Source organism: Aquarana catesbeiana, linkage group LG01, assembly GCF_042186555.1.
Source record: "Aquarana catesbeiana isolate 2022-GZ linkage group LG01, ASM4218655v1, whole genome shotgun sequence".
NCBI classification, from domain to species: Eukaryota; Metazoa; Chordata; class Amphibia; order Anura; family Ranidae; genus Aquarana; species Aquarana catesbeiana.
The window spans coordinates 889055586-889081029 of record NC_133324.1 but is presented as its reverse complement, the minus strand read 5'-3'; the positions used below and the strand labels follow the sequence as shown (position 1 = coordinate 889081029).

Sequence of the window (25444 nt, the reverse complement as noted above, 5' to 3'; positions counted from 1 at the left end):
TGTCGGTGGACTTGACCACTGATCTATTGTAATTTGCACTTTTGTGTGGTATTGCCCTCTTTAGGAAAAACAAATCTACAGCCCCACCCCCCCTTTTTTTTTTGTAAATTCTTTTTATTGAATTTAAAAGTTAAGGTATACAAAACAAAACCTATTGGGCATACCTACAGCCCCCTTCTTAACATTACACAGCACGGGAAATCTAGGTAGGATATTTTTTTAATCTATGCTATGTAAATGGAATCATGTAACAAATATAAAGTAGGTGATATCCCAGTTTGGATGCAAAGGTGGAAATACACTTTAAGTTCACAGTGTTCAGGATAATCTTTATTGTTGGCGTGTGGCAAATATTTGTGTCAGTCAATAAGTAAAGAAATTATTAACCATGTAATAATAAACGAATGTACTGCCCATATAACTTCACTTTGTAAGTGATGTAATGTTGAGTAAGCATTGTTTGCTTTCTTTCATTTAACAGCAAACTAATGCAGACAATGATTTACTGCATTCCTATGTAAATATATCATAGTTTGCTAAAGAAAAGATGCATTCCAAAAGAGCAAACTTCTGCGCCCAGTAATTTAATAAGGCCTTGCATTAAGGGACAGTAAAAAGACACAGCCCCCCCCCCCCCCCCCCCCCCAAACAGTTCCTCTTTTAGCTGCAAAAGGCAGTGTGTGCAGGGGTGTTCACCAGCAGTGGCCCGTCCATACAGGGCGCAGGGACGCCGCCCCCCTAATTCATGCGCCCGGCCCCTAATTTACATGCAGGGTGCCGGACGCATGCATTGCAATGGAGGTTTCTTTTTGTTTGTTTTTTAGAAGCCTGTGATTAGAGCCCGAGGCTCTAAATTGGCTTCAACAAAGTGTGGGCTCGGGACGCAGAGGGGGGGAGGGGGGGTACTGTCGGCGGACGGATTTACCTCTCCCAGATTGGCAATGCTTCTGTCCATGGCTGGCTCTGTTACTCCTCCATTCAGAGTGGAAAACACCCTAAGACAGGAAGCGTGTTTCTGGGCAGATCAACAGGTGAAAACATGAGGAAAAAGACCTAAAAATAGAAAATACAGCCACCAGATTTAGGGATTGGTATTATATTAAGTTTTTGCTTTTGGGTTTATTACCGCTTTAGGATGAAAATCCATATTTTCTACATACAAGCAACAGTACAATTGTGTTGCTTTAAAGCTGAGCCACTGGTACATAGCTAAATGCACAGATTAAATACTTAAAGGAGAAGTACAAGAGAGTTGAAGATACAGGTGCAATGGTAGGGACATCTGAGGACACCTGCTTTGTGGTGATATAATGTAAGCTTCACAACACCTCGGTACATGTTTTCCCTGAAAATATGCCATAGTTTCCCTGTAGAACAGATGTCTTTGATAACATTCACTAGTTTTCCACAATCTGCACAGTGCTTTAAGTTATTATGAAGCAAGGAATTATAATAATGCTGTTATGGGGGTCATTATATTAAACATACATGTGTTAGCAATCATGTGACCAGCAGCCAGACTACTAATCCCATTCCTTATCCTTACAGATAGCTGGCAGGATGAAGATGATGATGAAGAGGACTATGAAAGGCCAGATGTAAATGGTAAGCAAAAACTATAAAAAAATAATAAAAAATAAAATTGTAAAAAAAATATAAAAATAAAATAATAAAAAAAAAACTACTGACACCAATCTCTGCCCTACTGATACCCACATACATATATACAAACACACACACGCATGTGTGTTTGAGCTTAGGGGTGCACACCCTAATGCATTATGCTGTGCTCACCTGGGGGGGGGGGATGATAAAATAAATGTCCTTACTTTTTGATGAACAATGGATCTCTAAGAACACAACATGTCAAGTAGCTTAACCACTTAAAGACCGCCTACCGCATGTATACTGCAGTAGGATGGCTCTATTGGACAGAGGGGGAGCCAATCAGTGGATCCGATGTCTGCCGACCACCCGCAATCGTTCCCCAGAGAGGCAGAATGGTGATCTGCTTATGTAAGCAAGGTAAAAACTTGCCAATAGCTTTTTGCATGGCAATTCAGCTGACCAATGCTTCAACCAGAGAATTCTGCGCACATGCAAAGATAAGAGGGCAAAGCACCTGTTGAATAGTATCTTTAATGGCATCAACCACAAAATATAACACATCGCGGGCCGCTTCCCCTTAAGCAGGGACACCTTTAATGACCTGTTTGAGCTGGTCTTTTAAGGATTGACAAACCCCTATCTCTGCTACTGCAGGCTGCGCTGCTGAACCAGCTATAGAAAAGGAAGCTTTATGTAAAGCAAATATTTTTTTCTATCTTTTCATTTGACAACAGTGATAAAAAGACACTTTTCTACAATGTAAAGTAGTGAGTTTACAGCTTGTAAAACAGTGTAAATTTGCTGTCCCCTCAAAATAACCCAACACATAGCCATTATTGTCTAAACGGCTGGCAACAAAAGTGAGTACACCCCTAAGTGAAAATGTCCAAATTGAGCCCAAAGTGTCAGTATTTTGTGTGTCCACCATTATTTTCCAGCACTGCCTTAACCCTCTTGGGCATGGAGTTCACCAGAACTTTTCCACTGGAGTCCTCTTCCACGACGACATCACAGAGCTAGTGGATGTTAGAGACCTTGCGCTCCTCCACCTTACGTTTGAAGATGCCCCACAGGTGCTCAATAGGGTTTAGGTCTTGAGACATGCTTGGCCAGTCCATCACCTTTACCCTCAGCTTCTTCAACAAGGCAGTGGTTATCTTGGAGGTGTGTTTGGGGTCATTATCATGTTGGAATACTGCCCTGCGGACCAGTCTCCGAAAGGAGGGGATCATGCTCTGCTTTAGTATGTCACAGTACATATTGGCATTCATGGTTCCCTTAATGAACTGTAGCTTCCCAGTCCAGGCAACATTCATGCAGCCCCAGACCATGACACTCCCACCACCATGCTTGATTGTAGGCAAGACATACTTGTCTTTGTACTCCTCACCTGGTTGCCACCACACAGGCGTGACACCAACTGAACCAAATAAGTTTATCTTGGTCTCATCAGACCACAGGACATGGTTCCAGTAATCCATGTCCTTAGTCTGCTTGTCTTCAGCAAACTGTTTGCAGGCTTTCTTGTGCATCATCTTTAGAAGAGGCTTCCTTCTGGGACGACAGCCATGCAGACCAATTTGATGCAGTGTGCGGCGTATGGTCTGAGCACTGACAGGCTGACCCCCCCCCCACCCCTTCAACCTCCGCAGCAATGCTGGCAGCACTCATACATCTATTTCCCAAAGACAACCTCTGGATATGACGCTGAGCACATGCACTCATCTTGTGATTTGGTCGACCATGGCAAGGCCTGTTCTGAGTGGAGCCTGTCCTGTTATACCGCTGTATGGTCTTGGCCATCATGCTGTAGCTTAGTTTCAGGGACTTGGCAATCTTCTTATAGCCTAGGCCATGTTTATGTAGAGCAACAATTATTTTTTTCAGATCCTCAGAGAGTTCTTTGCCATGAGGTGCCATGTTGAACTTCCAGTGACCAGTATGAGAGAGTGAGAGCGATAACACCAAATTTAACACATCTGCTCCTCATTCACACCTGAGACCTTGTAACAAGTAACATGACACCGCGGAGGAAAAATGGCTAATTGGGCCCAATTTGGACATTTTCACTTAGGGGTGTACTCACTTTTGTTGCCAGTGGTTTAGACATTATTGGCTGTGTGTTGAGTTATTTTGAGGGGACAGCAAATTTACACTGTTATACACGCTGTACACTCACTACTTTACATTGTAGCAAAGTGTCATTTCTTCAGTGTTGTCACATGAAAAGATATAATAAAATATTTACAAAAATATGAGGGGTGTACTCACTTTTGTGAGATACTGTAGTTCAGCCACATTGACCATAAGGCTCCAGTCATACTTGTGTGACTTGCCATGTGACCTTGGACACTTAGGGGTTGATTTAGTAGAGGCAAATAGACTGTGCACTTTGTAAAGTGCAGTTGCCCATGAGCTTAAAAAATGAGGTAAAGTTTCCTTTGTACAAGAAAAAATGAGGTAAAGTTTCACTTTACAAAGAACACCCAATCACGTGCAAGCAAAAAAAAACACAGCATTTTTGCTTGGATGATTAGATGATAGAAGGTGCAACTGCTCTTTTAAAAGTGCACAGTCTATTTCCCTTCAGTAAATCAACCCCCACACGACAAGTCAAAGCCCATGTGTTTCAATGGCAGCTATTCAAATTTATGCAATTTAAAATTGCAGGGACTTTAAAAAGGTTCCTCCACTACTTTGATGCAACTTTCATGCGACTTGAGTGCCAAAGACTGCAATGTAAACTCTCAAAAGTTGGATGAAATTTTCATCTTAATGTTATCAATGCCACAGTTGTGCAAAAGTCAAAGTCAACAACCAAAGTTGCACCCATCCAAAGTTGCATCAAAGTTGCAATGTAAAGTCACAATGGAAATCGCTCAACCTTGGAGTTGTACAAGTGTGAATGGAGCCTAAGAAAATAAATGTATGTCTTGCAGTAACACACAGAGAGGGATATTTACTAATATGTGGTGAACACAGAATCTGGTGCAGCTATCCATAACCAATCAGCTTCTAACTTGTTAAGTTAAAAATGATATTAAAGTCTTGTTTGTTATTTTTAAACAAAAAAAAAAAAACATGTTATACTTGCCTGTTCTATGCAGTAGTTTTGCAGAGAGCAGTCCAGATCCTTCTCTTCTCGGGTCCCTCGCAACACTCCTGGTCCCTCCTTCCTGCCAAGTGCCCCCACAGCAAGCAGCTTGCTATGAGGGCACCCGAGCCACTGCTCTGTGTGTCCATTCAGGTCCTTGCCTCTCCTCACTGGCTCACTGACTTTGACAGCAGCGGGAGCCAATGGCTCAAATGCAACATCGCTGGATGGAGATGGGGCTCAGGTAAGTATTAGGGGGGCTGAGGGAGGCTGCTGCACACAGAAGGTTTTTTTATCTTAATGGTAAGAATGGTTTCTATGCACAGCTGCACCAGATTTTATGTGCACCAGTTTTACGAAATCTCCCCAAAGACATGAAAACTGTTTTATTAAATTGCCTTGATGTTCTTCTGAATTGTAACCACTAACACTCCAATCCTTTTCATTTCAAAAGTGAGATATTTTTAAAAACATGTTACTTATAGAAATTATTCCAGTGGGTTTTAATTTAGTGAAATATTTTATGTTGTTTAGATGCACCAACCTATCCACCACCACCAGTTCCAGTTCTAGCAAAGGCTGACGATCCCTATATAAGACGATCAATATCCAGTATTGCAATGTCAAAGCCACTTCCTAGTCTACCGATAAACGAGATATCTGATTTACATCAGACACGCCCAAGGAAGGAGTCTATTGGACAGAACATAAATGACACTGATGTGAAGCCTCCTCCACCGATCCCTTCTTTTGCACCAGCTCATAAACCTCCTCCTCCTCCACCAATAAGAAGTGCAACTGACAGGGCTGATATACTGCCACAATGGCCCAGAAAGCCCTCCTTAGGCTTCCCCATTTCCCCAAACGCATCATTTCAACCTTTGCCTCCCAGGTTGGATCCTCCGCCTCCCAGGTTGGATCCACCGGTTACTAGCTCCAAAAAAGAACCTCCAAACTGTATAACTACAGAGGAAATGCATAATATTTCTCAAAATTCTATAATGGGAAATAACCTGCTAAAGCAAGAACTGAGCAACATATTTAAAAAGCCTCCTCCACTGATACCATCAAAGCCTGCTGTACCTGCTATTGAAAAAATACAAAATAAGCCTAGCCACATAGCACCTCCTTTACCACCAGTAAAACCTTCATACCTGAAGGTAGAAGACAACACTCCTCCACTTGTTCCAAGAAACAAACCAAGAGTAACATTTAATGATGACAAATCCCCTGAGCGCTCAAGCTCTCAGATAAAAAGTGGACCTGCTAAGCCACCTCCTGTCGTACCTAGGCTACGCCCACCAAGGGCAGATCATGGATTCTCACAAATTATGTAAGTAATATTATCCAAGATGTTATATGATATGTTACATTTATCTCAGTTACTATTCTAAGCAAAAAAATAGGCTTAGCACTTAGAATAGGGTTATCAGAGTGTCAATACACTGGGGGAATGGGACTAAGATTTCTGAGTAATTAAACAATTTTTAAATAAATCTACATACTCACCTCTTTGCTGCAGCATCCCACCTTGGCTGTAAGACTGGCTGTAAAACAAGACTGTTGATCGCTCAGCTTTTGGTTGGCTCAGAGCGGACAGCAGTGGCTGTCAATCGCCGCTCTCCGCTTAGCTCCTTTAGCACTCACTGGAGCACTAGGCTGGGCGAGGGGGACGGGTGCAGCTGTCTCTGGCTTTCAGCTGTGCTCTGAGAGGTGGAGCCAGCTTCCAATCAGGCAGCAGGGCGGATCCTGACAATATTGTTGGGATCCTTCCAGAGCCTGGAGTGGCTCTGCTTTGTCAGCTTATAGAGGGCAATACCCACTATAATCTGATGCTGGGTCACAGGAGAAAGTAAATGTACTCCTCTGACCCACAAGAGAAGTTTGGCCAAAAAAGCTTTGGCGTTACTTCTCTTTTAAAGGATTTTTTTAAAATTAATTTAACCCTGCAATATTGACATTGAAACCAAAGAGGACTAATTGACTTTATGCGTCAGGAAACATGTGGGTAACATTGACAATAATTGTACCACAATTCCGTGCTTTGATTACACAAAAACAGAAGCAACAATCTATTATATAAATTCTATAATATATTAGCTTGTGTATTTGTAATTTTCAGTTTCAATATAAATAGATATGATAAAATCATCATGTTTATATATATATTGAAACCATCTATTTTGATACCTTTTAGGACTGGTGAGGATGGAGATTTTGACAGTCTGGCAAAAGGGGTATAGGGGCATGTTGGGCAAGACTCTGGGGTCTGTAATTATAAAAAAGGGAAAGGAAAAAGGGAAAAAAAAACATGACTTAGGGGTTGATTCACTAAAAGCTGTTCACTTTTCGGCTCGGTTCACACTGGTGTGATGCAGGAATAACCGCGATTTCTGTGCGGGTTCCCGCATCGCATCTGAATCACAGGCAGCTCACACTGACATGTGCAAACCGCTGCGGGTGTCAATATAAAGTTAATGACACCCCAAAATCGGTTCACAGAAGGCAGTACAAACTGTGGAATCGGATCACATGGGTCTGAATTTGCATCGCACAGATACTGCATGTGATGTGCACAGCAATGCAGTGCCTATCACATGCGATGTCTGGCATTGCATAAGTGTGAACCCAGCCTTCAGGGGAATCTTCACTTTACATGGAAATTTCCCCGTGGCTTAGCGAATGAGGCAAAGCTCTACTGACTTTCATCATCCAATCATGTACAAGTGGAAATACTGTTATTTGTTCCTTGCACGTGATTAGATATTCTTTGCAAAGTGAATTTTCATCACATTCACTAAACTAAGGCAAAACCTTCCTTGCAAAGTGAACAGCCTATGTGTCTCTAGTAAATCAACCCCTTAGAATGCTGCTAAAAATTCCACAATGCTCAGGATTTTTAAAAAATGTGCACAAAAGCTGCATACCTGTGATGGACTTTGTAGAATAAAATAGAATTGCAACATTTTGTTTGGGGCACTTAAAGTTGGTTCTAAGCCTAAATATTCCTTGTATTAAGGTAAAAAATGTTTAGGCCCCCTCATCCCTCTTTATGTGTAATGGAGTCCTCACTGAGTCCAGCACTGTGCACAACTGTAACTCTCCCTTCTCCCTGCTCTCAGTGGCTTGGCTGAGAGCAGCCGGAAACATTGGTGCCTGCTGCTGTTAGTCTAATCCAGTGACAAGGCAGCACGGCTCAAGAGCACGCATGCAGGTGTGCCCCCCCGAGAAGTGGCTTGATATGGGGACCAAGAAAAGGAGGGGTCAGGAGCACCAACAGGGACCTGGGAAGAGGAGGGAAGTATAAACCTATTTGTCATTTAACCATTTGTGGACCGCCCACCCACAATGTATGGAATGTGGGTGGGCGGCCCACACAGGCAAAGCGACGTAACTGCTATGATTGTACACAGCGGGAGTTCATCAGCAAGTCCCGACCAATGATTCATGGTCAGAACCTGCTGATCAACTGTGTGCAATCACAGCTCAGAGCCAGTGGTGGCTGGTGAAGTTTTAGGATGAGGGGGGCCAGACCCCGCTTCATAAGCCCCACCTCTTATAGAATCCACTCACTCCGTCCCCTGTATTCCACTTGCTTCCACCCATAGTGTCAGGAGTATACAGCTCAGCATCACCGGACAGAGTATGCAGCCCCAGAATCACAGGACAGAGTATATAGCTCAGCCTCCCAGATCAGGGTATATTGCTCAGCATTACAGATAGGTATATATAGCCCAGCATTGCAGATAAAGGGTAAATAGCCCCGCATTAGAGATAGGTGTATATAGCCCAGCATTACAGATAGGTGTATATAGCCCAGCATTACAGATAGGTGTACATAGCCCAGCATTACAGATAATTGTATATAGCCCAGCATTACAGATAGCTGTATATAGCCCAGCATTACAGATAGGTGTATATAGCCCAGCATTACAGATAGGTGTATATAGCCCAGCATTACAGATAGGTGTATACAGACAACCCCCCTCCCCCTCCCCTTCGCAGGGCTCGCTCCACTGACAACATCCCCCCCCCCCACACAACACAGGGTTCACAGCACCCAATCCCCCCCAACGGGAGGTCCGGCACTTACCGGGGTGTGGAAAGGATTGTCCTGTGTCTCCACTCACCCTCACAGTGTGGGAAGCAGCGGAAGCGGAGGTGTCTGCTCCTCATGCTTTCTCCGCTTGCCAAAGCGCCGCTAGGCATCCAAGAAGGTTGCCTGGCACTTTGGCCAATCGGGAAACAGGTCTCACCAACCTGCCTCCTGATTCGCGAGGAGACACTGTAGTGTGAAAATAGTGAAAATTAATTTGCTGTTGTCACACAATTGGGTGGGATCGGGGTGCACTCTCTGCGTCCTGAGCCCACCCTTTTTTGAAGCCTATTAGAGCCTCTGGCTCTAATTAGGTGCTTTAAAAAAAAACACCCCCGCCATAGGAATCCATGCACCCGGCATCCTGACAGGGGCCGGTCGCATGGATGGGGGGCGGCACCCGTAATGCACAACTGCCACTGCTCAGAGACCTGTGTTGACAATCAACACAGGGCTCTGTACAGAGGGAGCGATCTCTTTGTTTCTTATCTCTGCAAAGCAAGGATAAAAAACAAAGATATCTGTAGCAAAAAGCAGCACACATTGTTAGACACACATTTAACCCCTTGATCGCCCTAGATGTTAACCCCTTCACATTGTATGCAGTGTTAGATGTGGGATTTTTTTTACCAAAGTCATGTAGCAGAATACATTTGGCAGAAAGTAAAAAAAAAATTTTTTTTTTCAACATTTTTGATCTATTTCCGCTTATGTTGCAAAAAATTAAAAACCCAGTGGTGATCAAATACCACTAAAAGTACTGTGGATGAGCAGCACACACAGGCAAAGCAACACACCCGTACGTCACTGCCTGCTTCTGGGTTTAGGGCGCACGCTTGTGCGACCTTGTTATGACTGTACACTGCAGGAGTCTGTCAGCAAGTCCCGGCCAAAGATTCATGGCCAGGGACCTGCTGATCAGCTGTGTGCAATCACAGCCCAGAGCCCTGTGTTCACAGTCAACACAGAACTCTGTACAGAGGGAGCGATCTCTCTGTTTCTTACTCTGCAAAGCTGGGATATGAAACAAAGATCTGTAGTAAAGAGAAGTACACAATACAAATTGTTAGACACAGATGTTCTGTAGCAGAAAGTAAAAATATATATATATTTTCAAAAAGTGCAGTCTTTTTCCATTTATATCACAAAACAACCCCAGTGGTGATCAAATACCACCAAAAGAAAGCTCTATTTGTGTGGAAAAAATTATATAAAATTAATTTGGGTACATCATTGCATGGCCGTGCAATTACCAGTTAAAGTAGCGCAGTGCTAAATAGCAATCAAATGGCCTGGTCATGAATGGCATAAAACAAATCCGGAGCTGGTTAAAGAGGTTAAGTTGTTAAAAAAAAATTTAGTTTATAATTACTTTAAGTTTATGTAGTATAAACCTAAGCATGAGTACTAGGATGACTCTTGTCAGATGAATAGGCAGAGAAATAGCTGAGGGTTTAGGTGAGCTTCATCATAATGACATACTATATTGGCCTTTAGTTGCTAAAACACCTGAAGGTAGAACAATCCTTGTCGCCCAAAGTAGTGAGATTGTCCCTGACTGCATTGGTTGCATGGACAACAGTTTCTTCAGTTGCCCAAAAAAAGCCTACGAGACACTAGATGCTGGATGGTTCACAATACAAAAAAAAGGAAACTGAAAAGGGTTTGAGACTATTAATAGGCATTGTTCTAAAAATAACGGGGAAGAGAAATTGTTTAATATCTGTAAATGTTTTACACATATCCTTCCCTGAATCAAAGTTCTAATTACCACTAATTGCTACTGCACACCCAAATATCTTGGGGTTATATCCTTAAACTGTATGCATAGGCAACGTGTTTTTTTGTTTTCTTCTTTGTTTTTAGGGTATAGAAACATTAAAATCTCTGTTTATTTATTTGTGTCCCTTTTGGGATTTTCCTTTACTTACTGTCCTAGAGACACAACAGGAAGTGAGGGGAAATCTCTACTAAGTTTGGTGCTTCTCATAGACAGTTGTCACTGGAACGGTTATCCTTATCGAAAAGATGTCCCTACTATTCCTTTCTTTGTAAGAACTGTAACATTTTAGATTTTCCATCCCTTTCTTCCTGTGGGATGATGGTCACCAGGACAAACAGAGAGGCTGAATCTTGCTAGAAGGGACTCAGCAATAAAAACTTTGACAGGGGTTCTAACCATTCCTATCTCTATATTCAAAAGTCGCACATTTTGGCTGTACATGCATTTTAACTTCATAACTTGGGGAGTTCCTTTTTAACAGAATATTTTATACTGTTTCCCAGGAGGTCACCACCTGATGGTCAGAGCTTTATAGATAAAACAGTGGAAACTCCAGTTCGACCATCAAGGTTAAAAGATCTGCATGAGGAAAGTGACAGTGATGATGAGTATGAAAAGGTATGCACTATACCATAGCACTAAGGAATACAAAACCACTCAATGTGTGTCATGAAACTAGAGATATTATTACTTATGGATTGCCATAGGTTTGTATGTCCTGTCTGTAGTGAAGCCACACCACAGGAGCATGAATTTAATGAAAGTGTTTGTAAAAAAAAAAAAAGGATCCTGTTCCTTTAAAGCATTTTAGAAGTGTAATTTGGCCCCCTGTATTACCTAAAATACCTGGCTGATCCTGCCAGTTTCTGTAATTCCCCTGTACACTGACCACGGTTTATCATGGCTGCTGAGTCCTGACACCGTGGTCAGTTTATGTGCCTCCGTCATCCGCTGTGTCTCCTCTCTCCTCCGATCCCCTCGCTGTCAGCTCTGTTCACTTCACAATCCTCCCCTCCCGCTGGTCAATAGTGTTGTGTAAAAACCTTTTTTTTACCATCTAAATTCATTTTGACCTTGTGCCATTTTTACAAATACAAAGATGGAGTTTTCCCATGAGGTCAAAATACAAATTTTGGCTTAGTAGAATTTTTTTTTAAAAGCGATTGGCAGTCTGCACAATCATTTATCTTGAAATTCTCTCCTGTTCCTGAGCACCACATGTGCTGTACGCAACTATGAACTTGGGAAGCAAGAATAGTCCTCCCACAATGTAAAGCATCATCTCAGGAGCTTATGGAATATAGCTTGCAATGTGGATCCAACTTATGTAATGACCCATTAGTGCCGATTCACACAGGGGCGACTTGTCAGGCGACCTAGTCGTCTGACAAGTTGCCTCCCGTTCTGTACAATGGAACCGTTCTAATAGGAGCGACGCAAGTCGCTCCAACTTAGAAAAAGGTTCCTGTACTTCTTTTGGGGCAACTTGCATAGACTTCTATACAGAAGTCGTTTTGCAAGTCGCCGTGGATGTCGTGTGCAGGTCGCCTCGGTGAGGCGACCTGCAAGTCGTGCCGCCCCTAGTGTGAACCGAGCCTTATTGTTCCGTTCTAGTGACAGAATGATACAAGTGATAAAATGTTACAATAACCAGGGAACAGCCCAAATGTTTTTCTTTTCTATTAAATTCAATATTAATTTAGCAACCAACAATACCTATAGTAAATATATACAAGCATCAGTACTAACCAGTAAGATTTCTTTTTAAGGTATCCTTGCCTCCTTCGGTCTTTGTGGATACATGTGAATCCTCGGATGTGGAAAGGTAATTGGTGTTTTCTTTTAACTTCACTGACCAGATAAAAATACTTTTTAACCCCTTCACACCTAAGGGTAAAACAAATCGAAATGCCTAAGCAAAGTTTTGCAATTTTGACACGTGTTAGTAAAACCATACATATCATCATAACTACTTTGTGCATCCAGGTGGGTTATACCTTGTTTTTCAGGACAAATTGGGCTTTCGTTTGGTAGTAAATATTATGGATATCTCCTGATTTTTTTTTTTTTATTATTATTATTATCAAAGGGAAACTGGCCCAAAATAGTAAAAAAAAAAATTTTTTTATTTTCAATTTAGCTGTTTCTTATTACTACAGTAACCTACCGCCAAAGTACAACCCGAAATAAATTCTTCTTCTCCTGACGATTGCAACAAACCACATATGTGTATGTTATTTGTGGTTTGTACCCATAGTACAGCCCAGAAACAATAGTGCATATTTTGCTTTTTTTTTTTTTGTCCTACTTAAAACACACTGACACTGATGCTAATTATTATTATTTTTTTTTTTTTAAATCCTGTCCAAAATATACTGACCCTGACCTTAACCTTTGACCCTTACTTGACCCAAACACTAACCCTTACACAGACCTAGATCAAACCTTGATCTAGGTATTTTTCTTTATTTTTTATTCATTTTGTTACAAACACTTTTTTTTTCCTTCTGCAAGTAACGAGAAAGGTGCATTGCATCTTTCTTCTCCATTCACAGAATGAAAAAAACACAGGGGCAAGCTTCACAGTGACTGATCACTGTCGTAGCCAATCAGAGACTACTGCAGCGATCAAGTGACCCGGAATCGGGAGATCTGGGTCCCGATCATTAGTATGGGGCCCGGGGCTCTTCCGTGAGACCCTGGTCTCTGTGCTGGGACAGTTCAGTGCGGCGCGTCCCCAGCACAAGGGGAGAAACACATATATGCGGCCCCATGGAATAAGCCCACTTCCGGGAGGCCACATATATGAGTTACATTGGCGTGACGTGGTTAAGGAACTAATTTCTGTAAACGTGACAGCTGCCTAGGATAAACAAATCCTAATATTACAAAAGGCTTTCTATGGCTGGTTGAAAGTACTAATAATACCTCTGATGAGTGGCGGCCCGTCCGTAGGGGAACCGCCCCCCTAATCTACATGCCGGGCCCTGGATTCATAGATTTCAATGGGCCTGAGGCTCTAATCAGCTTCAAAAAAGGGAGGGCTTGGAGCACAGAGCCCTGAGCCCACCCAGTTGTGTGACATTAGCCAATTACTATTCGCTAATGTCTTCCTGTTTCTCCTCCCTGTCAATCAGGAAGCGGGTCCTGAGACCTGATTGGCCAGGAGTCCTAAGGCCCTGTTGGCCAGGAGTCCTAAGATCCCATTGACCAGGAGTCTGAAGACCTGATTGGCCGGGAGGAGAAGCAGCGACCGCCGGGACACAGTGGATGAAAGCCGGAGTCGCGACCTGGAGCCAGCGACCAGGGGGGAGGGGGTTGCTGTGGGTTGGCGGGCTGGAGTGACCGGGGGGTATATGTCTTAGGTTTGTTTGCCCCCCCCGACCATTGGAGCACCAGCCACCACTGCTTCTGATAGTTGTTAAAAAACAGGGCAGAAGTTTAAAGAAAACTGTACCATCATCAACTTTCTAAACATAATTACACATATTAGATACAGTACAATGCAAGTTAATATGAATATGCCGCAACCTCCGTTTTGGGAGGATCTGGAGTTTAGAAAGTATTGCTATTCATATCAGCCGAAGTTCACTCCTGCAGCTGCTTTGTAAATATTTCTGCACAGCAGGCAGAAGAGATAATACTCTTGTCCCCTGTTAGGCTGAAGATAAATAAATGCATTGTTTTTTTTCCAGGATGTTCAAAGCTATGGATATCACAGGAAGCCCCCTGAATGGACTCTTCTGCATAAGAAACTCTGCAAGGGCCGGAAAGGTATTACTAGTTCTGCATACACAATTTTTACATCTTACCCTTTAGCTTTCGGTTTTATACGGTGTGTATTTTCACAGCAATTTCCTGTTTCCTGATGGCCAAAAAAAATCATTTGTAAAAACGTCAGGGTCAGCTCACAGTAGGACTATGAGGTGGCAAAGATTATGAGTTAGCTGACTGGAACAAATTTTTCAATGTGTTAGTCCTTAACCACTTCAGCCCTGGAAGGATTTACCCCTTTCCTGACCAGAGCACTTTTTGCGATACGGCACTGTGTCGCTTTAACTGACAATTGCGTGGTCGTGCGACGTTGCACCCAAACAAAATTGACGTCCTTTTTTTCCCACAAATAGAGCTTTCTTTTGGTGGTATTTGATCATCTCTGTGGTTTTTATTTTTTTTTATTTTTTTTCGCTATAAACAAAAAAAAGAGCGACAATTTTGAAAAGAAAGCAATATTTTTTTATGTTTTGTTATAATAAATATCCCCCAAAAAATTTATAAAAAAAACTATTTTTTTTTTCTCAGCTTAGGCCAATATGTATTTTTCTACATATTTTTGGTAAAAAAAATTCACAATAAGCATAAATTTGAATGGTTTGCGCAAAAGTTATAGCGTCTATAAAATAGGGGATAGATTTATAGCATTTTTATTATAATTTTTTTTTTTTATTAGTAATGTTGGTGATCTGCGATTTTTATCATTATTGTGACATTATGGCGGACACATCGGACACTTTTAACACCATTTTGGGACCATTGTCATTTATACAGTGATCAGTGCTATAAAAATGCACTTATTACTGTGTAAATGACACTGGCAGGGAAGGGGTTAAACACTAGTGGGCGGTCAAGGGGTTAAGTGTGTCCTAGGGAGGTGTTCTAACTGTAGCGGGGATGGGCTTCCACTGACATGACAGCGATCATTGCTCCCGATGACGCGAAGCAGTAGATCCCTGTCATGTCACTGGGCAGAAAAGATAAATGCCTTGTGTACAAAGGCATCTCCCCATTCTTCCGCTCTGTGACACGATCGCGGGCACGGAGTACGTTATGGGTGCACGCCCGCAATGCCAGAATTTAAAGTGGACGTACCTGTACGTCCATTTGCCCAGCCGTGCCATTGTGCCGACGTGCATCGTCATGCGCTGGATGGCTAATGGTTAAATCAAACTTGTCTTCAGTTTCCATTTTATAAGTGACGGTAATCTTCTCTTCTTTTATAGGTTATAGTGGTATGGGATAATCTTGATGCAAAGTTAAGAAACTACCGAATATATGAAAAGGTTTGTACAGCCTGACGAAAATATATTTGTTTTTTAACCACTTGAGCTCTGGAAGATTTTACCCCTTTCATGACCAGGACATTTCTTGCTGTTGAGCACTGCGCTACTTTAACTGGTAATTGCATAGTTATGCAACACTGTACACCAGGGGTCTCCAAACTTTATAAAGAAGGGGCAAAATTACTGTCCTTCAGACTTTAGAGGGGCCGGACTGTGTGCCCAGTGGGAGTAAACAATGCCAGATCTTTGGTATTAGCGGGAGAAATGGTGCCCCAATTTTGTTGTCAGTAGAAGGAATTATGCCCCATCGTTGGTATCAGTGGAAGGAATAGTGCCCCATTGTTGGTGTCAGTGGCAGGAATAATGCCTCATTTTCTGGTGTCAGGGGCAGAAGTAATGCCTCAAGGGCTGGGCAAAGGCAAGCAAGGGGCCATATCCAGCCTGAGGGCCACAGTTTTGAGACCACTGCTGTACACAATGAATATTTACTGCCCTTCAGACTTTTAGGGTGGCCAGACTGTGGTCAGTAGGTGTAAAAAATAAATAAAATTACATAGGGCCTGTGGTCAGTAGGAGGAGGAATTGTGCCCCATAATGGGTTTTAGTCATAGGAATAATGCCTTATTATTGGTGTCAGCTGAAGGAATAATACCCCATCGTTGGTGTCAGTTTGAATAATTCCCAAGGCCCAGATAAAGGCATGCAAAGGGCCTTATCCAGCCCATGGGCCACAGTTTAAAGACCACTGCTCTAGAGCATGCTCCAGCATTTTTTTTTATCTTGTATCCTGTTCCTGCGGGACACAGCTTTTATTACTAAATTCTTGTGAACAGGCAGCTGTTGGGAGCTCAGGTTCTATTGATGTAGGACAGCTTTCAGAACTACATCTCCCAAGAACCCTTTCTCTACACACAGTGAGTTTGATTTACTAAAACTGGATAGTGCCTAATCTGCTGCAGCTCTGTATAGGAACCATTTAGCTTCCAGTTTTTTTTTTGTAAAAGCTTAATTGAATAAGCTGAAGTTAGAAGCTGATTGGCTACCATGCACGACTGCACCAGATTTTGCACTCTCTAGTTTTAGTAAATCAATCCCAGTATGTGGGTAAGTTCTTAAGTCAGGTTAGCAACATTGTTTTCCTACGAAAGAAATAAGTGTAGGCCTGTGGAAAGGGACAGAGAGGGCTGGGTATAGGCAGGGTTTTGTAGTCCGGCAGGCAAGGCCAAAAATGTTGGTTGGGATTTCAGTGCAGCACAGATACTGGTGTTGTCAGCCCATATAGGAAGTTATGCACTCGCTGGATTTGTAGCAGATCAACAGGATTTTTACTGTATTTGCAGCATTTTTAAAAGGATTAAACATGGGAAAATGTGAATGTATTGCAAAGATGTACTGAATATGTGTTTTTTTATGCCAGCTGGCGTGCAAAGTGAAGGGGCAGTGTGGCATGTAGTCCGTCTGGCGGATCAGAGCAGATGACAGTTGGATGGAAAGAGACAGGCAGTTTGTTTCCATCCGACCACCCCACATAGAAGATCGGGCTGTGTCCATGTCCACTCTGTATAGTGGAGTAGACACGGACCTGTCACCCGCCTGCTCAGCGGGGATCAGTGGACTGATCCATCGCTGAGCAGGCGGATCCGCCAGGCAGAGTCCGCCTCGTCTGCAAGGAGTCATAGGCTCCATGTGCTTGCCCAATGCATATGATGTGAATGGGCTCCTGCATTTGTATTTGAAGTATTGCTATAATTACAAAAATGTAAAATCTCATTCTAATTGACCTCTGTTGTTTTTGTAGGACACAAAAGTTTACCTGGAGGGAGAAATACTGTTTTCAGATATTGCAGATTTGGTTGAACACTACTATAAGAACCCATTACCTGGCCACAATGCTCTAGTTCTAAAACACGCCTATGGGTGTATGATTAACCCCAGGTGAAAAGACTGCCATTTAAGTTAATAGAATCATTATTCAAACTATAGTCCTCAGACTGTGTTGGGATTTGCCTAAACTATAGAAGTGGAAAACCACATCACAGGGATAGTGCCCTTCTGCCCATCTCTAACAAAGACATAACATAAATGTTTCTGTCTACAAAATGTGATGACTGGAAGACCAAATTACGAGCAACAATCAATGAGGAAAAACAATCTTGGTCATTTGCACATTTCCTCTGCAATGAAAATTGAAAACACAGACCAGTAGTATGCAAAGAAGGAAAGATGTGGAAAAAAGATTGACAAGAAGGAAGCTCCTTATCCTGCCACAAGCTGGGCAGGAAAATTCCTCAACTTTAATACATTTCAGAGATTATCTCATAAAGGCCCTGGCCTGAAAAGTATGGTGGATAAATAACCCAGATCCACTGGGAAGTCTAAGGTACCATTTGCTTGGAAAGTTGGAAAATTTGAAGACCTTTGTTGATCACAAGAAACATATTAATTCAGAAAATATTTGACACTCGATGCAGGAACTCATTCTGTGGACTGAATAAGTTGCCAGCAATTGCTGGTTGTAGGTGTCTACCTAACTAATGGGTGTCTTGTATCCTGTTTATTTCTACATTGAACATTGAAGCATCAGAAGAATATCTCAAAGACAACCAATGTCATCTGTTGCTGTCTTTGCACCGCATACACTACCTTATTGGTACCCAGAGCTGTAGAATAGTATGGATGGTACCCAGAGCACGTGATTAGTATGGATAGCTTCATGGGGCTACATGTAAAATAAGGCATAGTCTCGGCCATAGTTTGGCATGATTAAAAAGGCACATTTGTTCACCCTTCAGAATACTGCACATCTTTAGTCAGTTCCATATAGGGTCGGCACCTCATCCCTTTAAACCTGAACACATATTAATTTCACAGGTTCTGTGGCTGATTAAGGTAGTAATTAAACTCACTTAGTGCCTTATCTGCGTTAAATCAGCCAAAGACCCTGTGTAATTAATATATGTGTGGGTTTAAAGGAATGAGGTGGCAACCCTAGTTCAATATCGTTTGTTGTTTCCCAATAAATTATGTTTTGTCCAGGAAGAAATTACTTTTGACCTACACGTATATTATCTTTTCAAATGTATGTAAAGCCAAATTTTATTTGCAGTATGTTTGGCATCGCACCTCACTGTATACAGCTTCTGAAGTGCTACTGCCAAGGTCTCCAGGTACGAAATTTGCAACAGATCCACAATTTGTTTAAGAAAATTGTATACAGTGAAGCTTGATGCCACAAAATAATGGAAAGACAGATTTTGGGTTTACATACACTTTATTCCAAGATTATCTTCACTGTAAAAAAAAAAAAATGTTTTAACTGCTTATACTGGCCACACACACAACAATTTTCAGGCAATTTAAACCAATTTAACAACATTCATTTAGCGTTTGACTGCAAAAAAAAATAGATAGTCTTGATCCATTGTTGAAAGCTAGTTGAAATTGGTATACATGTAGTATGTGTGTTGCCAGCATTAGATTATTTTTAATTACAGGCATATTAGTCATATATCATATTTTTATGACAGAGGAATGTTTATAAGTATGCTAAAATAACTGTCAGTGTTGGATGAAGAAATGGTGACTTAATATGTAGGGCAGCATAATAAAGACCGAAGCACCACAGCACAAACAGTCCAGATAAAATTTTATTCCAATATAGGGTCACATAGATGATCAAAAAGGAGTAACCAATGCTTTTCAACTAAAATAATAATGATTTTTATCAGTGGGATATCAGGCACAGATCTTGTCAGCAGCTGAGTTAGGCAGGTCTTCGATGAATCAACTTGGGTACAATCAGCCTGCCCATAGATGGTTTTAATCTCGGCCAGTCCCTACTGAACTGGCCAAGATTCGAACCATATATGGCCGGCTTAAGCAGCAAGACAGATATGGTAGTCTTAAAAAAATAAATTTTTTTATCTACTCAGATTAAGTAAGATACCAGATAATTTCTGCAGTTTCATTCGTCTACCAATGGCTAAAGCTATGGTTCGAATCTTGGCCAGCTCAGCAGGAACTGGCCGAGATTCAAACCATGTATAGGCAGGCTTAAATGTATCCAAGTTAATCGATCGATCAATCAACTTGGGTACAACCAGCCTGCTGGATTTTACATGTGATTATTGCAAGCGGCTGTTATAGCCATCAGCAATAATCACTGTCTTCTCCCGGTGGGGATGGCTTCCCACGCCGGGAGAAGACAGTTGCTCAGCAGGAGGGATTCCTGCATCAACACTGTCTGTGGCTGCAGGAAAGAAGTTCCCTCCATCTATGGCCAGCCTAACACAGAACAATACCCTGCCAAACAATAAGCCAACGGTTGATACCTGTTTATAGTTTTTTATGGTACATGATAATTGCCTAAAACCCTTTTTTTTTTTTTTAAATCCTATGGGGCAACATTACAGTGTTTTGAATTGTTTTGTTTCTGTAATTACATAATTAATTTATTTTGTTTAGATTGCTACTTGATAATCTTTCACCATGATGCATCTGAAAAATGCCTTCAAATATTTGACGTTGAACTTTGTTTTTGTTTTTTTTGTACGATAAGTTATCTCATACACTACAACAGTTCACCGAATGGGGGATTGATTAGGGTGAAATATATAAATGATAAGGTATGCTGGAGGTCATTTAAACAAAGTTGCACTTTCGAACATTTTGGAGACATCTCTCTATGCTGGTTGCCTGTTGTAAAGAACTTATAGAAGCTGACCAGTACATAAAAATATTTTGTCTGAAATATGCTCTAATTTTGCCTATTAGGAGGTAATGATTAGTTAGTTAACAATAATTATTTATGGTAAGAGTTTTCACCTGTCTTTCACAGAGCCATAGCACAGCTGTTTTGCAGAGAAGCAAATGATACTTTACAAAGTGATCTCATGCTACTATCTAAATGGCCATCATTAAGCTGACCATACATGGAGTGAATTTCTGCCACCTCCTGATGAACAACGTCATTCGTATATGTCAGCCGAACAGTGGTAGCATCCAACCAGACAGAAGCACTGTTCAGGTATTCTGACAGCCACCAGTTTCAGCTGTCAGGAAACAATAGCCGTCAGGGGAGATTTCTCCATCCATGCTTTTTAGAATGGATGGGGGAATCTTACAATGTATGGCCACCTTTAGTTCCAGACCTCAACCAGAATACAATGGAGACTACAAAAAGGTACTTGCAGGCACCACAATTTGTCTACGCCTTGTAGTATTACTTATATTGCCTCACAGATGCATTTTAAATAAGACAAATGAAAAATGAGTCTGACTTTTAAACAAATTAGTCTCCTTTGCAGACTATACATCTATACTAAGGCATTCTTTATGAAACGCCTTCATTGGAAACTGAAGTGCCAGGCTTTTCCTTGCACTTTCCTAATGAAAGTTTGAAAATGTTTGGTTCTAAAGTTTCATGAATTTTTCCCTTTGAAGCTCATTGGTTCACCATCTGATTTAAAGGATAAGTTCACCTTTCCTAACATGTTACATGTGATACCCATATTCAGGGTGTAACATGTTACTGGTGCAGCAGCCCCCCCGAGTCCCAGCTGACAGCGGACTAGGGATCCTCTCCCCACACCCGCTGTCACAATTCTTTTTTAAAAGTGGCTGTTCAGGGCACCGCCCACCCGGCCTTGTCATTCATTCACAGAACTCTGTGAATGGGGGAACTACAACTACCGTCAGCCATTGCGGCTGACAGCTTGTAGTTCTTAATGAACTACCAGGGCGCTGATGAGTTCTCTGGGTAGTTCATTGATGCTTCCTGCTATTCAGTAACTGCCTGCCCATAGGAGGTCAGGCAGACAGCTACATTGACAGTTTGCAGGGGCCTGAGATTGCACCCGTGGTCTGCTGATTGTGGATGCAATGCTTTACAGGCTCCTAACAAAAAAAAAAAAAATGGAAAAAAAAATGCAATTTTTTTTACCTGCAAAAACGTGCATTTATTATTTTTTTTACAAAGGTGAACTTATCCTTGAATTAACAAACAGTTCTCTTTGCAAAGTTTCACTAGATAAACTTGTACGTGTCACTGCTATCACAGATACCTGCAACACTGTTTAACCAGCATAGCATTATCAACCGATACTGTATATTAACCTTACAGACTATGTGAAAGTTTACTGCACTTTTTATATTATCTTCTATTTGCTGTCAAACTTTCTACATGCTCTAACACGTTGTTCTGCTTCACCCTAAAGCTGGCCATAGACAACTCAAAATTTCTGCCGAATCAGCCTAAATACTAGCCATGTGGTCCTGCAAGCACCAGAAGTAAAAATCAATTGAGCCAGGTGGCTGTCAATGTATTTGGGTAGCTGGCAGTGTAGATTCCTCCATCCATATTGTTAGGGTGGATGGAGGAGTCAATTGATTTTTTCTTGTTTGGCCTGTGGACTGAGCGAGAGAAAACTGAGCCATGTATGGCTACCATAACTCACTACATCAGCTATAATCTCTTTCTATATCCACTTTAAGGTATCTGTGCTTAAAAAATGATAGATGGAAGAGCGTACAACCCCATCCTTGTCCACGTGGGTTGCGAAGTTGGAGGAAATTAATAAAATTAAAGTCTTGGTGCTTTCTTCACAAAATAGGCACTTTTCGAAAATGTGATTTTACTGGAATGCATTCATCTTCTCAAATGAAGGCTAACCCCTCTTTACAGATTCTGGTTGATTTGTTTTTTACTTTGGGCATCTTGCATTCTCCGAGACCCCCTCTCAGTCCTTGTTTTCCTCCCCCACCCTACCCTTCATTCCGTTTTTTCTTCCCCTTTCTGAATACTAATATATTCTTTGTCTTATTTCTCATCTCTATCTTATCGCTTTTCCTTCTTTGTTTCTAAGTTAGAGTAATTTTTCCCTTATAACTGCAAAAAAAAAATCTGTTTCTTGATCAGTGGCGGCTGGTGCTCAATCTTCTTGAGGGGGCGCCAGCCACACACCCCTCCCCCCCACCAGCCAGCCAACTGCATAACCGGTGTTTGCTCAATCGCTGCACCCCCCCATCGCTCGCTCGTTTCATTGATCGCCCGCCAGCCCCTGCACTTACCCCATCCAGGTGGCGTCTTCCCCCCCTGCATCTCCTCCCGAGTCCCGGTGGTCGCTTCTCCTCCCCGCCAATCAGGAGTTAGGACTCGCGGCCAATCAGGCCTTGGGACTCAGGTCCCGCTTCCTGACTGGCCGGGAGGAGTAACAGGAAGATATTAGCGATTATTGATTCGCTAATGTCAACAACTGGGTGGGCTCGGGCGCAGTGTTCTGCGCCCCAAGCCCACCCTTTTTGAAGCCAACTAGATCCTCCGGCTCCAATCATGTGCTTCTAAAAAAAAAAAAAAAACAGTGGATGCATTATTTAGATCAGGGGCTGGACACATGGATTAGGGGGGCGGTGCCCCCAATGAACGGACGGCCACTGTTCCTGATATGCAATGCTACTGCTTGAGGGTGGTCACGATAGCGAAATGACACAATTCAGAACCATGTCTGTGTTTGGTGATTCTACTCTTCTATCTGCCAAAATTACCTGGAAAGATGCTTCTTTACCACTTTGTTTATGAAGTACTGTTAGCTCTCCCTTTCTGGAGGAGGATTACTTATGCTTGTTGAGTGTTCTTTTCTATTGTGATGCAATCTATACTAAGTCTATCTTGTGACCGGTTCAAAGTCTTACATTTTTGGCATATCTGAAATAAATAAAGTATTAAAAAAAATGAGATAGGTGTTTAGACACTTCACCTGAACATAGAGGAACAGTAATAATCTGAATCAGCATAGGTAGTCCTGCCCTTAGAAGAAATTTGCAAGCTTTTGCATGATACAGACTGCATGACTGAACTGCACTCTGACATACATGCCCATCATGTAGGGTCTTATGTAGGGTCTTACTTGTAACCTTGTGACTGTACTGTGCTATTCTGACATCTTTATCTACTTCGCTCATCAGCAAAATGATTTGAAATTGGCTAAGGGAAAACCCTGGACATTGGTGGTGGCACATGAATCTTTGAATACGTTCCCCCATGTCTGCCAGTCTCCCTCTAATTTGTTAGCTGTGATTTTCCCCTAAGAAAGGGCACAATTCTGCACTGTACAGCTATTGTTATTTATTAATACACCTGCTTTGTACAAATGTAGATATCAAGGTTTAAAGTGATCACCAATTTCAAAGCTGTTGTACAGAAAAAACGCAAACAGCTCGTGTTGCCTTGTGTGAAAATTACTGTGATTAGTTAGAATAACTTGTGCGTACCATTCCAATGTCATTGTTGTATTCCATCCTCTACAGCAGCAGTGATATGATTGACAAAACTCATGTTATAATGTGTAATATTGCTGTATATGATGCCTGCCTCTATCTGCAAATAATGTATATTGTATATTGTAAATTTATATACAGTGGGAATGTTGTTCCACTTTTAAATTAAAGTACGTTTTTATACATATTTTGCTGTTTGCTGTTTTTTTTTTTTTTTTGTCAAGTTGATGTTGACACTGCATGCTCTTCCAAGCAAGACAAGTATAATATAACTTAGTGCACTAAGCCTAGGCTCACATCTGTGCAGGTGCAGAAATGCATGTAAATTGCAAGCATTCCCGCACCTGCATGCAGCCGCACACAAGACCCGATGCTTTAAAGAAAACGCACGGGTATGCCATTAACGCTTAATGGCACCCCCTTGCACTGAAAAACTCAGTGTGGTTTCCCACATGCAAAAGAACCATGCAATTTTCGAGCGGCCGTGTTTGACCTACATAAGATTTACCACGCTTCATGACCAGGCCATTTTTTGCGATACAGCACTGCGTTACTTTAACCGACAATTATGCGGATGTGCGACGCTGTACCCAAATGAAATGTATGTCTCTCACAAATAGAGCTTTCTTTTGGTGGTATTTGATCACCTCTGCATTTTTTTTTGTTTTTGCACTATAAACAAAAAAATACAATATTTTTTACTTTCTGCTATAAAACACATCAAATAAAAAAAATTAGAAAATAACTACATTTTTATATAAAAACTACATATTTTTGGTAAAACAAAATCCCAATAAGCATATATTGATTGGTTTGAGCAAAAGTTATAGCGTCTACAAACTGCTATTTTTTTTACTAGTAATGGTAGCGATCAGCGAATTATAGCAGGACTGTGATATTGCCACAGACATTCTGACACTAATTTACACTTTTTGGGGACCAGTGATACCAATACAATGATCATTGCTAAAAAATATGCACAGTCACTGTACTAATGACACTGGCAGGGAAGGGGTTAACTGTGTGCCTAGCCTGTGTTTTACTACAGCGTGGGAGGTGCTTTTACTAGGTGAAGACATGGATCCTTGTCCTTGCTTTGCAGAGACACAGTATCTATGCCTTCCCTTCTGTCAGAACGGCGATCTTCCTTGTTACATAGGCAGACCGCCATTCTGCCTCTCTGCTGGATGATCGCCGGGTGCCGGCAGACATTGAGTCTACGGTATCTGCTGCTGGGTTCCCGCTGTGTGTGAAACAAAGGCACAGTAGCCTATTCAAATGAATGGGCTTGCCATGCCTGCGCAAACACAGCAGAGTCGCATAGATGTGAATGGGGCCTAAAGATGAGCTCCAGCCATATGGCAAAACAGTTGAAATGCATATTTGGGGAACTGGTTTATCTGGCAAAAAGTCTATAATTCTGTGCAATAAGTCTTGTATTCGAGACACCTTTGCCACAAAGAACAGCATGTTTCTCCAGAGGTTGCTAGAGGTTCCTTAAGCAGCGACTGGTTGACATCCCATTAGAT

The 25444-nt window shown here is 41.8% G+C and overlaps 1 protein-coding gene across 5 annotated transcripts in view; it reads left to right on the top strand.

Annotated features, from left to right (window-relative positions):
• SH3BP2 (SH3 domain binding protein 2) overlaps positions 1-24102 on the top strand; it is a 112974-nt gene extending 88872 nt beyond the window's left edge. For all 5 annotated transcript variants that reach the window (XM_073610898.1, XM_073610895.1, XM_073610896.1 and 2 more), the window contains 7 exons: positions 1549-1605; positions 5237-6035; positions 11085-11199; positions 12351-12406; positions 14277-14355; positions 15582-15641; positions 17440-24102. In XM_073610898.1, coding sequence (XP_073466999.1) covers positions 1549-1605; positions 5237-6035; positions 11085-11199; positions 12351-12406; positions 14277-14355; positions 15582-15641; positions 17440-17580 — 1307 coding nt within the window. In that variant the 3' untranslated portion in view covers positions 17581-24102. The remainder of the gene's footprint in view (positions 1-1548; positions 1606-5236; positions 6036-11084; positions 11200-12350; positions 12407-14276; positions 14356-15581; positions 15642-17439) is intronic.
• Positions 24103-25444: the final 1342 nt, after the last annotated feature.